At 40.5% G+C, this 16,698-nt stretch overlaps 1 protein-coding gene across 1 annotated transcript in view; it reads left to right on the top strand.

Annotated features, from left to right (window-relative positions):
* LOC126470024 (succinate--CoA ligase [GDP-forming] subunit beta, mitochondrial) overlaps positions 1–13,706 on the top strand; it is a 103,442-nt gene extending 89,736 nt beyond the window's left edge. The window contains 3 exon segments of the mRNA XM_050097508.1: positions 3,109–3,243; positions 5,115–5,243; positions 13,407–13,706. Coding sequence (XP_049953465.1) covers positions 3,109–3,243; positions 5,115–5,243; positions 13,407–13,513 — 371 coding nt within the window. The 3' untranslated portion in view covers positions 13,514–13,706.
* Positions 13,707–16,698: the final 2,992 nt, after the last annotated feature.

Below are 16,698 nucleotides of genomic sequence, written 5' to 3' on the forward strand. Positions count from 1 at the left end.
TGTTTTTGGTTGGAATCTATTCTTCATTTTGCCTATGGCATGATAGAACTTTCTTATTTCACTCTGTTCCTTTAGTTCTTCTAGTTCTTGAAATTTCTTCTTATTCCACTCTCTTTTCTTTCTCTTGCACAGTCTGTTAGCTCTTCTCCTTAATTCTCTATATTGTTCCACATTATTTCTGGTTTCTCTCTGTAGCATTTTTGTTCTTGCCCTGTTCTTTTCCTCTATTGCTGACCTGCAATCTTCATCAAACCACTCCTGGGTTCTTCTGTTCCTTCTTATGCCTATTATTTCCTCTGCAGCATCCTTAATGGCTTTTTCAAACCTGTTCCACCTTCCATCTACTCCTTCTGTGGTCTCTTCATTGCTCAACTTTCTGCTTAGTGTTGCTTGGTATTTTTTTACTTCATCGGGGATGTTCAGTTTGTCTGTATTCCATTTCATCATCTTTCCCATTCTGTTGCCATTTGTTAGTGACAGTTTCTCTCTCAAGACTGATTTTATCAGAAAGTGGTCTGAATCACAGTTTGGTCCTCTGCAGCTCCGTACATCCGTAACTGACGTGGAGTGGCGTGCAATCACTAAAATATGATCAATCTGATTGACTACTCCATTGGCTGCAGACTTCCAGGTTCCCAGATGGATCCTTTTATGTGGAAAGCAGGTACTTTTAATAATCATATTATTCCTTGCTGCGAATTGGCATAATAAGTCTCCATTCTCATTGTTTTCTTCATGTAGTGAATATTTTCCAGAAACTCCATACAGATGTTCATTCCTCCCTATTTTTGCATTAAAATCTCCTATTACTAGCATCAGGTCATATTTAGGTACTGCACCGTATACTTTTTCCAAGTCTTCGTAGAAATGTTCTTTAATTATATCCTCTTTTTCCTCTGTTGGTGCATGTGCATTAACTATTGATATATTCCTAAATTTACCTTTTAGTCTGAGTCTGCACATCCTTTCATTTATGGGTTCAAATTCTAGAAGGCTTTTCCTAACTTCCCTAGTTATTATAAACCCTGTTCCAAGTTGGCCCGTTCTTTCTTCTGGTCCACTATATACCAACGAGTACTCAGGTTTATCTATCTGCCCATTCCCCTGCCATCTTATTTCCTGTAGCCCTACAATATCATATTTGAATTTTAAAATTTCATTAGCTATTTCTTTCATCTTTCCAGGCTGAAGCATTGTCCTCACATTCCATGATGCTACTGTTAGATCCTTTATCCGTTTCCTTTGCCGGGGTCGTGATACATGCTTTCCATCCAGTTTCCGAGGCTTCTGTTGAATTTCCGTAATATTCTTTTTTTTTTTACAGTATGGGGTTATTAGCCCCATGCCCAACCCCCAAACTGGAGGACCAGGATTTGTATGAGGTTTACTCCTCTAGGGAAGCTGGCTTCACTACGCCTCTAGAGCCCTCCCTGCCCTATGTTGTGGGACACACTTTGTCTGGCTCCTCTGTCGGGACCAGTCCGGCTTGGGAGACCCTGCCAGTAGCTATGCTACCGCCGGCATAGCTCTCGACTTCACCGAAGCACGCAAACCCTCCCGCCCGGCACTGAAGGTGCCTACTACAAGGCGGTGTCCCCTGAGAGGGAGACATCTTAGATGGGCCTGCAAAATTGATGTACACATGGTCTCATGGCGGATCAGGAGTGGGCCGTGGACACTAGATCTGACTGGGCTTGCACACTTTTGGCAGTCATGGACCACGTATTTGATGTCAACATCAATGCATGGCCATAATACATGACACCTAGCCAACATCTTCATCCTCGATTACCCCCTCTGTGCCTTGTGTAGTAGCATGAAAATGTGAGGTCAGAGCATAATTGGGATTACAAAATGGTATTCTTTTTTGTAGCCAGGAGAAATACCCTTCAGTGGTGTTGACTCTGTGGTGTTGTGCATTGAGAAACAGGTCTATAGTGCCCTTTCCTTAGTTCTGAGCAGGTGGTCTGTTTACTGTACTGAGTATGTATTTGTGATAGAGGGCTGACAGCCATCCCCATATGACATGAGCCATAGGCTTGAGGTTACCTAATGTGGAACTATGAGCAATACAGATAATATTGTCATCACTCTCATGGTTGAGTGGCAGTTTATTAAAAGCAGATTCCTTGTCACCAGTCAATATTGTTGTTTAACAATCAGCTTTATCTTTGTGTCACTTGTAATCCATTTTGTCAAGAGGATATCAAACTGTGACTCATTGCATGATCTGCAATGTAGATCAGTAAGCAATCTGTCCATTTTTGTTCCCCATAAAGGAAGCCAACTACATTGTTACCTTATGGGTACTAACCGCTACACAGCATGAACAACTCAGTTGGATGTTGTGATCTACTGTGGTTTGTTCCCCTAATCCTCACTAAGTTGCAGTTTAGGTTCTCTTCAAGTTAATTGTTAGTCACCTTTTGATTACTAAAGATCAGACTGTAAGTGTCAAAAGTTCACTCCCTTAGAAACGTAAAGGTGAGGAGGGGAAAGTTAGGTCACTCAGAAACCCAAGTTAGGGTAGATTAGCCAGCTGATGAACAAATAAAGATGGCAGTAACTAGTTAGGTGTGCAAAACAATACTGAACAGAAGTATGGTGGCAAACGCCCGTGGTGTAGGACGTAGGTAGGGATGCTGATACAGGGGCACTGAAAATAGAAGCACTAATTTTAAGTAGAAATTGCAGCAATGTTACCGCTACTACTGACAGTAATGATTATGTTACTGACTTACATGCAGATAATGGTTGTACAATAATTGAAAGGGAGAGGGAGGCTGAACATCATGCTAAACCATTTATTGGAGATTACATAGAAACTGGGACACTGTGTAAAAGGGAGGAAGGGGAGGAGAAGTTAAGTACAGAGATGTATTCCAACAAACGACAGGTTTTTTTATGTTGAAGATCAAAATGTTTATTGACACTGAAAATGAAAATTTAAAATAGAAAATGTCATCTGTCCCTGTCACAGCAGCTTTATTCTCAGTGTATGGATTTTTGTTTATTGTACTTTATGATTGTTGTTGAAGAATTGTGATACTTCATTACTGATGTTTCTATAGGTCGTGTTTTTAATGTTAATTTGAAATAATTTCTCAGTTAATGGAGCAGGACTTGCAATGGCCACAATGGATATAATTAAACTGCATGGAGGAGAACCTGCAAATTTTCTTGATGTTGGAGGCGGTGTGAGAGAAGAACAAGTATATGAAGCCTTCAAAATCCTGACATCAGGTTAGTTGTAAAACAATCACTAACTGAATTGGTGATAGTTGTCAGCTGACATGCATTATGTACTTGGGGGTAGTCTGTTATGTGATGAATATTTCTTTAATCTTGATGAAACTGTGATCTGTAACATAAGGAATGGGATGTACTCCAAGCAATGGAACTGGCTAGGTACAAAGGCATGGGGGCAAATTCTGTTCCATCTGTTTTCTTTATCAGTTCCTTTGTCTCTGTGAGGTGAGTGATATCCTATTTTTTCCCTGACTCGTTCTGAGTTTTCTAGTCATTCGCCAAATACGTTAAATGGGAGCTGAATTTTGGCAGTGACTTGCAAAGTTACAGGAGAATATCATAATTATAGTCCTCTATCAGTGTTGCTCCATTTCTTTCCGTTATTGCTGTTTATTTTCCTCTCACCAGGTCATACAAGCTATTGCCTCAGGTATGACTTTATACAATTATTTTTTAGGTATGTAACTTTTTGCCATTATAAAGAAGTGGAAGAGACTCAGTTTCTTGTTGTAGCCCCTGAACTGGACCCCTTAGTCAGTAACACTGAGATAGCTTGTCAGATAGAGAGTTATTAAGTCTAGACCTTTCCTTTTATAGGTGGGAAGTTTATCCTTACAATTTGTGAAAATCATGAAGTGCATCTGGTCAATACAGTTTTCCTCACTCTATGCAAGACTGCATTTGTCCTAGCAGAAATTAAGACCATGATTAGTAGGCAACCTAATCAACTGGGACGAGAGTTTTAATTTACAGAATGCACTTAGCCGACCAAAACCAGTTAGAGAGTAATTTTCCACATAAGTGACTTATCATTTAGCCCCTTCCCCAGAGCACACGAGCACTCCGACATCAATCTCAGCTTGATACTTCCTGTGTCCGCTACTAATCTACTAATTGTGATATGTCCTGTACAGAAATCTTACATTTATGGTGCCTGTGGCGTCCCTCTCAACTCTGCGCAGCACGCAGTGGTTTGTGTCACTTGGGCCTAAAACCAGCTCTGGGAAGACCAATCGCATATACTGCTTAATAAATCTTAAGGATTACTGCATGTAGAACTTAAATATCTAGAAAAAAATTATAGGAATGTTCTCACATTCACATTAGCCAGACAGTATGTAATGCCGAGCTAAAATACATTTCTTCTAATTTTACTTAAGAATCTAGTCTGGAGTTTCATGGAAAAGAAATTGAGGCTTGGAATAGGAAAATAATTATCCACAGTTGAATCATAAATATCCAGTGAAAGCTAAACAACTCGGCTGTAATCAACCAACTTAAAAAAAGGATGGAACCTCTGCAGTCAAGGCAGATGGAAGCACTGCTATGCACTTGTGCATTTTTGTACAGATGCACTTCAAATGTATGTCAGTGCTATGCCAGAAATTCTAAAACTAGCTTTAAATGTCAGTAATGGGGCTGTCCAAAATGTTAACTTTTATGCTAACAAAACAGAATTGATGGTGACCCCTACTTCATAACAAATGGTACGCATAGTTCAGAAAAGACTCATCAATTAACATTCCAACAAATAATTTCAGTGCATCTTTCTAAGTAATACGGAAAATTAAGATTGCAAAATAATTGTCATTGCAAAGAATCAGTTTTAGTTGTAACAGGTGAAATAATTTGAAGAGAACTGTACTTCTGTAAGTGAAAATTGATCTTCCCCATGTTTTGTGTCCCTTGTATCATGAACTTGAATGAAAGGAATCTGTGTACACAAGAAGTGTATAGCTATTCACTACTTGCTTGAGTGTAAAACACCGTGTAGACTCATTTAAGACAGCAACTAAAATGTAAGAGAAATAAAAACATCTATGCATATATACATAAATAATATGTATCCTTCCATCTCATTGCAGATCCTAATGTGAAAGCCATATTAGTCAACGTGTTTGGTGGGATTGTAAACTGTGCAACAATTGCTAATGGTATAGTAAATGCATCACGAAACATCAAACTGAGTATTCCGTTGGTTGTGCGTCTAGAAGGTAAGTGATGAAATTAATGAAATTAAACACAAACAACTGCAAAATGAAGGAAAAGTGTCATTGCTGTTGTCATCTAAAAGAATGAAGATAGATAAGGCCAATGAAAAACAAAATAATGCATCATTTCGTAATATTTTCAACTTTTTTTTCTTTTAGCATAGCAAAAGAATAAGTTGGTCTAGTATGCATGAAGGCAGGTAGATTATTCACAATCAGAATGAAGAGAAACTTTTCATTGACAAAGAAGATGTGAAGCACTATCAGAAAAGTTCCACAAATTGCAGATTTTGTAGCCCCCTTTTACATTTTATAAATAATGGGAGTAGTAAAGGTAAAAACATGCTAAATAACCAAGGCACTAACTCATCGGTAGGCACATAAACAAGACTGAGGATGTTGCTAAGTTTTGGATGAATCCTTCAGAGCTATAGAATGCACACACTTGCACAGCTACATTGTCCTGGCTGATTACATTACCAAATTTAAAACAGATGGAGCAGGGTTAAATTTGTAATCAGATGCCACTATAGGGGGGATGAGGAATGTAAATGTCAGGGAGTGATAAATTTAAGTAAATGCTGTAGGAGAATGTGGGAGGTAAACTAGGGGTATACACTGGAAGAGAAAGAGGGAAAATGGGAGGTAAATGTGCGATACAGACATGGGAAGACAGAAAACGTACATGAGGTGGCTATAGAGGTATCTGTGGAAAACAACTTGAGGGCTTGACAAGTGAAGATGTTGAGTAAATTACACCATGGGCTGTAGGATGGTCCCATTGCATGGGGATAATTATTTAGGTGCCTACAATCATTGCACTTGGTAAAACTAAGGGTTGCCTTGTAAATATTGTGTGAAATGATGAATGAAACAATGTGTGAAGTGGGGTTGTTAAATCTGGAAATAAAATGAGGTCATTTGCTGTTTAGATAATGTTAAACTTTGATCAGGCAGTTAGGGCTAGAGATTATCAGCAGTCAGACTAGGGAATTCCTGTCCCATGTGTAGACTACTGCATTTGGAGTGGCACTGTGACCAAGAAGCATGGACTGTTGATGAATGGCATCACTTTGTGTTCAGTGATGATATGCAGTTCTGCACTACCTCAGATACATCGTCCATGAGTATGGCAGTGGCCTAGGAAGAGGTGTCATTCTTCTAATGTTTTGGAAACACACATGGATGTTGCTCCTGGTGTAATGGTGTTGGAAACAATCGGGTATGACTCAAGGTCACAGTTGGTGGTGAATGAGGAAACTCTGATAGCATAACTGTACATCCTATGTCCTACTGTGTTACTCCACATGCAAAAGTATATGGTGTCCTGTTTCAAGAGGCAATGCACCCTCACATACAGCATATGTCTCTATGAACTGTCTGCATGATGTTGAGGTACTCCCATGGCCAACAAGATCCCCAGATCTTTCCTGGTGGAAGGTGTGTGAGACCAGTTCGAGCTTCAACTTTGTCTCAGTGCCAATATCCAAGATATTGAGAATCAGTTAAAACAGTTGTGGGCCAGCTTGCCTCAGGAGAAGATACGATGGCTTTATGACATTCTTCCCAACTGAATCAGTGGAAGCATTCAGGCAAAAGGGGACACATCATCATACTGATAAGTGGGCTCATATTGCAGAGTTCTTTGTAAATTTGTCTTGATTTTGTAATCACTGTAACACCACATATCCTCTTGACCCATGAAGTTTCATTTCATTTCCTCATCCCCCTCTAGGTGCTTCACTTCTTTTGTCAGGCAATGTAAATAAGAAAAGAGATGTACCTAAATGTTTACAATGTAGTTTGAAATAGAAAGCAAAATATAATATTTCACAATAATCAGGGGATGGAGCTTTAAATACAGCTCTGGCAAAAACTTTCAGTTGTCACAGTAAATAAATAACATTGCAGTAACTGCATTTGTGAACTGGTTTCTTTGATCACAGCCAACTTCACTTGGAGTGTTGGCATAATCAGGTTACAGGAAATGACTGTGAGTAGCTTTATATCATTTTCAGAAATGAATCTGGATGTGGTATGACAATGAATTCATAGATGACTGTTATGTGCTAATATGGTGACATGAAATGAATAGTACATTCATGTAATTTTTTCTACTTACTGGAACTTAATTGAATTGACTGCAACTGCTGTGTTCGGATGCAGGCTGAGTTGGCACCCCTTTGCTCCCAGCTTTAGGCAGTGTTGGCTTCGGTCACACAGCTTGAGGCTGTTGCCAATGGGCATCACTGTTGGGGTCCGGATGGGGGTTTGTCGGGGACGGCCAGCTCGTCCCACGCATCCCCCGATCGGACTAAGACTCTGGTTGCCCGGGATACTGCCCGCATTGAGGCTGATCCCTCACCTGTGGTAGAGTGGGAGGTCGTCTCAAGGTGTGGCAGGGGGCGAAAGACATTCCGGAGGGCTGAACGGAAGGCCTCTCCAGTTTGTCTGACGAACCGGTTTCAGGCTGTGTCTCAGGCTGATACTGATCTTCGGCCTGACATGGCTGCTTGTCCTGTTCCAGAGGTTGCCCCTCAGTCTGCAAGATCTGGGCGGTCGCAGAGGGTGGGCTTACTGGTAGTTGGGAGCTCCAACGTCAGGTCCGTAATGGGGCTCCTTAGGGATATGGCAGCAAGAGAGGGGAAGAAAACCAATGTGCACTCCGTGTGCATACAGGGGGGAGTCATTCCAGATGTGGAAAGGGTCCTTCCGGATGCCATGAAGGGTACAGGGTGCACCCATCTGCAGGTGGTCGCTCATGTCGGCACCAATGATGTGTGTCGCTATGGATCGGAGGAAATCCTCTCTGGCTTCCGGCGGCTATCTGATTTGGTGAAGACTGCCAGTCTCGCTAGCGGGATGAAAGCAGAGCTCACCATCTGCAGCATTGTCGACAGGACTGACTGTGGACCTTTGGTACAGAGCCGAGTGGAGGGTCAGAATCAGAGGCTGAGACGGTTCTGCGACCGTGTGGGCTGCAGATTCCTCGACTTGCGCCATAGGGTGGTGGGGTTTCGGGTTCCGCTGTATAGGTCAGGAGTCCACTACACGCAACAAGCGGCTACACGGGTAGCAGGGGTTGTGTGGCGTGGGCTGGGCAGTTTTTTTAGGTTAGATGGCCTTGGGCAAGTACAGAAAGGGCAACAACCTCAACGGGTGCGGGACAGTCAGGACATGCGGGGACCAAGCAGCAATCGGTATTGTAATTGTAAACTGTCGAAGCTGCGTTGGTAAAGTACCGGAACTTCAAGCGCTGATAGAAAGCACCGAAGCTGAAATTGTTATAGGTACAGAAAGCTGGCTGAAGCCAGAGATAAATTCTGCCGAAATTTTTACAATGTTACATATGGTGTTTAGAAAGGATAGATTGCATGCAACTGGTGGTGGAGTGTTCGTCGCTGTTAGTAGTAGTTTATCCTGTAGTGAAGTAGAAGTGGATAGTTCCTGTGAATTATTATGGGTGGAGGTTACACTCAACAACCGAGCTAGGTTAATAATTGGCTCCTTTTACCGACCTCCCGACTCAGCAGCATTAGTGGCAGAACAACTGAGAGAAAATTTGGAATACATTTCACATAAATTTTCTCAGCATGTTATAGTCTTAGGTGGAGATTTCAATTTACCAGATATAGACTGGGACACTCAGATGTTTAGGACGGGTGGTAGGGACAGAGCATCGAGTGACATTATACTGAGTGCACTATCCGAAAATTACCTCGAGCAACTAAACAGAGAACCGACTCGTGGAGATAACATCTTGGACCTACTGGTAACAAACAGACCCGAACTTTTCGACTCTGTATGTGCAGAACAGGGAATCAGTGATCATAAGGCCGTTGCAGCATCCCTGAATATGGAAGTTAATAGGAATATAAGAAATGGGAGGAAGGTTTATCTGTTTAGCAAGAGTAATAGAAGGCAGATTTCAGACTACCTAACAGATCAAAATGAAAATTTCTGTTCCGACACTGACAATGTTGAGTGTTTATGGAAAAAGTTCAAGGCAATCGTAAAATGCGTTTTAGACAGGTACATGCCGAGTAAAACTGTGAGGGACGAAAAAAACCCACCATGGTACAACAACAAAGTTAGGAAACTACTGCGAAAGCAAAGAGAGCTTCACTCAAAGTTTAAACGCAGCCAAAACCTCTCAGACAAACAGAAGCTAAACGATGACAAAGTTAGCGTAAGGAGGGCTATGCGTGAAGCGTTCAGCGTATTCGAAAGTAAAATTCTATGTACCGACTCGACAGAAAATCCTGGGAAGTTCTGGTCTACGTTAAATCAGTAAGTGGCTCGAAACAGCATATCCAGACACTCCGGGATGATGATGGCATTGAAACAGAGAATGACACGCGTAAAGCTGAAATACTAAACACCTTTTTCCAAAGCTGTTTCGCAGTTGAAGACCGCACTGCAGTTCCTTCTCTAAATCCTCGCACAAACGAAAAAATGGCTGACATTGAAATAAGTGTCCAAGGAATAGAAAAGCAACTGGAATCACTCAACAGAGGAAAGTCCACTGGACCTGACGGGATACCAATTCGATTCTACACAGAGTACGCGAAAGAACTTGCCCCCCTTCTAACAGCCGTGTACCGCAAGTCTCTAGAGGAACGGAAGGTTCCAAATGATTGGAAAAGAGCACAGGTAGTTCCAGTCTTCAAGAAGGGTCGTCGAGCAGATGCGCAAAACTATAGACCTATATCTCTGACGTCGATCTGTTTTAGAATTTTAGAACATGTTTTTTCCTCGAGTATCATGTTGTTTCTGGAAACCCAGAATCTACTATGTAGGAATCAACATGGATTCCGGAAACAGTGATCGTGTGAGACCCAACTCGCTTTATTTGTTCATGAGACCCAGAAAATATTAGATACAGGCTCCCAGGTAGATGCCATTTTTCTTGACTTCCGGAAGGCGTTCGATACAGTTCCGCACTGTCGCATGATAAACAAAGTAAGAGCCTACGGAATATCAGACCAGCTGTGTGGCTGGATTGAAGAGTTTTTAGCAAACAGAACACAGCACATTGTTCTCAATGGAGAGACGTCTACAGACGTTAAAGAAACCTGTGGCGTGCCACAGGGGAGTGTTATGGGACCATTGCTTTTCACAGTATATATATAAATGACCTAGTAGATAGTGTCGGAAGTTCCATGCGGCTTTTCGCAGATGATGCTGTAGTAGACAGAGAAGTTGCAGCATTTGAAAATTGTAGCGAAATGCAGGAAGATCTGCAGCGGATAGGCACTTGGTGCTGGGAGTGGCAACTGACCCTTAACATAGACAAATGTAATGTATTGCGAATACATAGAAAGAAGGATCCTTTATTGTATGATTATATGATAGCGGAACAAACACTGGTAGCCGTTACTTCTGTAAAATATCTGGGAGTATGCGTGCGGAACGATTTGAAGTGGAATGATCATATAAAATTAATTGTTGGTAAGACGGGTACCAGATTGAGATTCATTGGGAGAGTCCTTAGAAAATGTAGTCCATGCACAAAGGAGGTGGCTTACAAAACACTCGTTCGACCTATACTTGAGTATTGCTCATCAGTGTGGGATCCGTACCAGATTGGGTTGACGGAGGAGATAGAGAAGATCCAAAGAAGAGCGACGCGTTTCGTCATAGGGTTATTTGGTAACCGTGATAGCGTTCGGAGATGTTTAACAAACTCAAGTGGCAGACTCTGCAAGAGAGGCGCTCTGCATCGCGGTGTAGCTTGCTCGCCAGGTTTCGAGAGGGTGCGTTTCTGGATGAGGTATCGAATATATTGCTTCCCCCTACTTATACCTCCCGAGGAGATCACGAATGTAAAATTAGAGAAATTAGAGCGCGCACGGAGGCTTTCAGACAGTCGTTCTTCCCGCGAACCATACGCGACTGGAACAGGAAAGGGAGGTAATGACAGTGGCACGAAAAGTGTCCTCCGCCACACACCGTTGGGTGGCTTGCGGAGTATAAATGTAGATGTAGATGAAAAAGATACCACTTTTAACTTTTTAGCTTCAAGATAGAAATGGTATCCATACTTCTAAGTGGTTCTGTGTCTGGCAGTGGACTAACTCCTGTGTATTATGGAGAACTGCTGTTTGTGCTCGTATAACAACGCACCACCATCAATTCAGGTGTACCTTTAGCTTGCTGAAAAGATGACCACCATGTAATGAAATATCCGAGCTCTACCCAGAGGCTTTCATATCTCAGACTGAGAGTAAAGTTTTTCATTCAACATGAGGGACCGTCAGCCATGGATGAGAAAAAAATCTGCATTTTAAGAGCCTCTCAGGAACCTTCCTTTTCATGTTTTGTTCAGTGACTCCAGTTGACAAAAACTAAACAAACAACCAAAGAGGGCTTTCTATCTTGAACTTTGTGATATTTCTTTATGGAAACTAGTGTGATCATTCTGGAAAATAGTATTGCATATCTTAGATATATTATAATGCATATGATTTGTTTAGAAAATTGTGTAAAAGTGTGGTATTTGTGTGAAACATTCTGTGTGTGAGAGCCTTATGTGATAAGTTTTTGAGATGTGTGTGTGTTTTTATGTTCATCCAGTCGTGCTGATAATGCGGGACATTAAATTCATTGGTTTGCAGTTAGACCTGTAAATGACTGATTTGGGCAATACAAGAGTGTTATCAAGGTGTTTCAGGAATTTATGTGGGAGTTTCTGCAAGAATGGAGATTCTGAAGCAGAATTAGAGAACACACAATCAAGATAGACTGTAAAATGATTCTACATAAAATATTTTTGCATGCTCTCAAAGTTATTTAATCAACAAGAGGTATTAATATGTTACCCGACTTGTATATGCTTTTGTATAAAGAAACATACAAAAACATAATTTGACTCAAAATAATGGGCTAGTAACAGTACATTGTTATAAAAATACAATTAATGTTCTCGCAGTAGGTCAGTGAAAGGTCACAGTTATTAATCTAACAGGTTTATTGGCTAAAAGAAAGACTTAAAGGCTGAAATATTCAGGGAAATTAATGGAATAATACATATTCATTGGTCATCTAAAAACCAAATAATTTCATTTTTCTTTTTTCCACATTAAGTCGTGTGAAATTAATGGCTCTACAATTGAAGGAAGAGGGACAAGTACAGCTTAAGCACTGACTTGCCTTCTATCCATGAAATTTGTGTAGTACCAATGTGTGAAGCGTTGTCTCCGTTTAAATTATACGTTGCTTATTCTGTGTCTTTGTAATCCAGACCCAGTTTTTGTGTGATGAACCCTATTCACAGATTTCTTATTGCATGCCTAGTCATGTGCAGCACTAGTTTTATATCTCACTGCTGTACACATCTAACTCCACATTTACCAGTGACTCTACAATACCACAGTGTTTGGCATTTCTTATAGTGACTTTTGGTATTGAATTTCCATTGGCTTCCCAATACTTGCCATATTTGGGAAATGTAAACATTGCATGTAACCTTGCTCCTTTTTTTAGATCCAACTCAGAAATTACTCTTGATTAGAATGTTGTTACAGTTACTGTTCAGTGTTATTACCATTTGCTTCACACTACTCCTGAGCTTGTTTGCAGTTTATCATCCCAGAGTCCAAATACACTGTTCAATTTTAGGAATGGCTGTGAGATTATCTTCTACTTTGTTTTTGAATGTTTGAAGATTTTTCAATTTCCTGCCTGATGCCCAACAATAACTTGTTATATAGATATTGCACCAGAGTATAAATCTCCTTTCTAAACTAAAATCTAGTTGCATAGTCCATGTGGAAATTATTTTTGCATCTATTACTGTGGTTGTGAATTACAGCATTTATCCTAAATTTACTTTAATTATTAGCCACAAATACCATTAGGGAATATGTATATTGTCATGCAAGTGTAAGATTACCTAGGTCACTGAAGAGACTTCGGCAAAGTGGTCTGCATTAAGTTTACACATCATTATTATTGCACACTTTTGTAGAGTAAATTCTGTTACGAACTTGGAATGTTGTTACACTTTACCAGGACACCTGTACAAGACCTCTTCAGTACTGTGATGTTATAGTTCGATGTTCTTGGTACTGAAAGCTTTTCGACTGGAGACGTTGGAACAGTCATCACTCTTCCTATAATTTCAAAATACACCTTCAGAAATTACACTGACATTTTTTGTTGCAGGAACAAATGTTGAAGAGGCAAAGAAAATACTGAGTGAGTCAGGTCTTCCAATACAGCTGGCATCTAGTTTAGAAGATGCTGCTGTGAAAGTTACGTCAAGTATATGATTTAGTATTATCTGCAAAACCTGATGAAAAATAAAACTTTTTGAGGAATATTTTTACGTTCTTTCAAACTGTTGTTTATGTACAATTTTTTCTATAATCTTTGTGAGTTTGTGGATGATGAGAATATGATTTATATTATGTACTGTTTGGGATATTGACTTTTTATAAAAATAAAGACTTTTTGAAAAAATAATCAGAATTTTATTTTATCCTTGATAGGTCTCAGAACACTACCATGTAACAGTTTTTCAATATTGTTTTTTCAGAGAGACTGCAACAAGCCATAAATGCCTTTGAAATAATAATCTCTCTCTTTTCTTTTAGTGTGTTACTAGTGGATTCATTTCCAGTCTGAAAGAAAATATATTGGAGGAAATAATTTGAAAAACACTCAGAGGCCAGTTACAGAATTTCACCTCATCTAATATTTCAAATTGCTGAAGAATGTTGTCAAACAGATTAAAACACTGCATTACACCAAGAGAAGGGGGAGCTCTCAGAACAAAATTAAAAATTAATGGCCAATTGTGAAAAACTCATTAGGGTGTTTAGCATATTACTTCTCTTTTGTGGGAGAATGAAACTTTTAGTGATTCACCAATGTTTTCCAGAATATTAAATAACTGTTAATTGTCAATAACTGACAAGGTAATTATAAATTGGTTTATGCAGGTATGCTGGACATATAACTTCTGTTGCTTTGCAACAATGATTTTACAGCAACAGAAAACAAGAAAAGGAAGAAATTAAATTTATTATTAAATCTCTGAAGAGGCAAGGCTTGCATTGCTACACTGAAGTGCCAAAGAAACTGGTATAGGCATGAAACTTCATGGAAGATTAAAACTGTGTACTGGACCAAGACTCGAACTTGGGACCTTTGCCTTTTATGGGCAAGTGCTCTACAGACTCAGCTACCCAAGCACGACTTGCGTCTCGTCCTCACAGCTTCAATTCAACACTTGCCCGCGAAATGCAAAGACCCCAAGTTCAAGTCTTGGTCCCACACACAGTTTTAATCTGCCAGGAAGTTTCATATCAGCGCACACTCCGCTGCAGAGTGAAAAATCTCATTCTGGTATAGGCATGCATATTCAAATACAGAGATATGCAAGCAGGCAGAATACGGCGCTGCGATCGGTAACGTCTATATAAGATAACAAGTGTCTGGCACAGTTGTTAGATCGGTCACTGCTGCTACAGTGGCAGGTTATCAACATTAAGTGAGTTTGAACTTTGTGTTGTAGTTGGCACGCGAGCGATGAGACTCAGCATTGCAAAGGTAACGATGAAGTGAGGATTTTCCCATACCACCATTTCACGAGTATACTGGAGATATCAGGAACCCAGTAAAACATCAAATCTCCAACATCGCTTTGGCCAGAAAAAGATCCTGCAAGAATGGGACCAACGACGATTGAAGAGAATTGTTCAGCACGACAGGAGTGTAACCCGTCTGCAAATTGCTGCAGATTTCAATGCTGGGCTATTGACAAGTGTCAGTGTGCAAACCATTCAATGAAACATCAACAATATGGGATTTTGGAGCCGAAGGCCTATTTGTGTACCCCTGATGACTGCATGACACAAAAATTTGTGCCTCACCAGGGCCTGTCAACATGAACATTGGGCTGTTGATGACTGGAAACATGTTGCCTGGTCAAATGAGTCTCGTTTCAAATTGTATCGTGCGAATGGACATGAACGGGTATGGAGACAACCTCATGAATCCATGGACCCTGCATGTCAGCAGGGGACTGTTCAAGCTGGTGGATTCTCGTAATGGTGTGGGGCGTGTGCAGTTGGAGTGATATGGGACCTCAGATACATCTATATTTGACTCTTGACAAGTGACATGTATGTAAGCATCCTGTCTGATCACCTGCATCCATTCATATCCATTGTGTCTTTCAACAGACTTGGGCAATTCCAACAGGACAGTGTGACACCCCACACATCCATAATTGCTAAGGAGTGGCTCCAGGAACACTCTTCTGAGTTTAAACACTTTCGCTGGCCACCAAACTTACCAGATGTGAACATTATTGAGCATATCTGGGCTGCCTTGCAATGTGCTGTTTAGAAGAGATCTCCACTCCCTGGTACTTATGGGTTTATGGACAGCCCTGCAGGATTCATGATGTCAGTTCCCTCCGGCACTACTTCAGATTATTAGTCGAGTCCATGCTATGTTGTGTTGCAGCACTTCTGTGTGCGTACGGGGGCCCTTCAAGATATTAGGCAGGTTTACCAGTTTCTTTGGCTCTTCAGTGTATAATGAAATATTAAGCAACCGTATGCAGTTTAACACAGCATACATTAGTGCTATACTGGTAATCAGTGTCCTGTACAATGTCTTTCAGATGCTGCCATTTTAAAATACTCATTAATAAAATCAGTTTATGTATATGAAGGAAGAGATCATTTAGACAACTGCAACTCAATTTCCTCATTGCCAGAGACTTGAAAGCTTTTTTTCAGGTGGTAGTGAATCAGGGCACAATAGCATATCTCTGTGCACATAATCTGTTGACAGATGTGGTTTAGCTCTAGGAAAAGCAATTTCTTCCTATGTGTTTGAGGTGCAAGGGTAAATAGCAAGTTACAGACTATAAGTACCTTCTTTTATTTATCAAAAGAATTGACCATGTGCATGTGTTTTACATATGGTGGAGTTTTAAGGAAGTGGGTAAAAGCTCAGCCTGCATCCAACAAACAAGATGCACAAAGCTCTCTCAAAGTATCAACAAACAGTGGACATGTTTGACCGTGTTTGAGGTGTTATGCCGTAGTAGCCTGGGGTCGGCAGGGGGGGCGACATGATCCTGTTGTAGATCTACTGCTTTTCTTGGTATGTATCAGTGATCTAAGAATGAAAACGTGGTCCAAGCAGGCTGTAATCTATTATTGTCTGTGCTATTAATTTCGACTGTCTGCCTTTTTCAAGCCTGAAGCTTCACATCATACTTCACTAAATAGCCAGTATATATGTAGTGGCACACATGGTTTTCAAGTGCGTGTATAGTGCAAATACAATCCAGTAGTGCACTACATTATGTCCATTAGTAATGACATACAGTGATCTACCAGTAAACATGACATACGATACAAAAACGTAAGCCACTTGCAAATGACCCAAGTGTCATTGTCAGAGATGTGGAATATAATGTAAAGTGGTGTATACA

The sequence above is a fragment of the Schistocerca serialis genome, chromosome 3 (genome assembly GCF_023864345.2).
Source record: "Schistocerca serialis cubense isolate TAMUIC-IGC-003099 chromosome 3, iqSchSeri2.2, whole genome shotgun sequence".
Lineage (NCBI taxonomy): Eukaryota > Metazoa > Arthropoda > Insecta > Orthoptera > Acrididae > Schistocerca > Schistocerca serialis.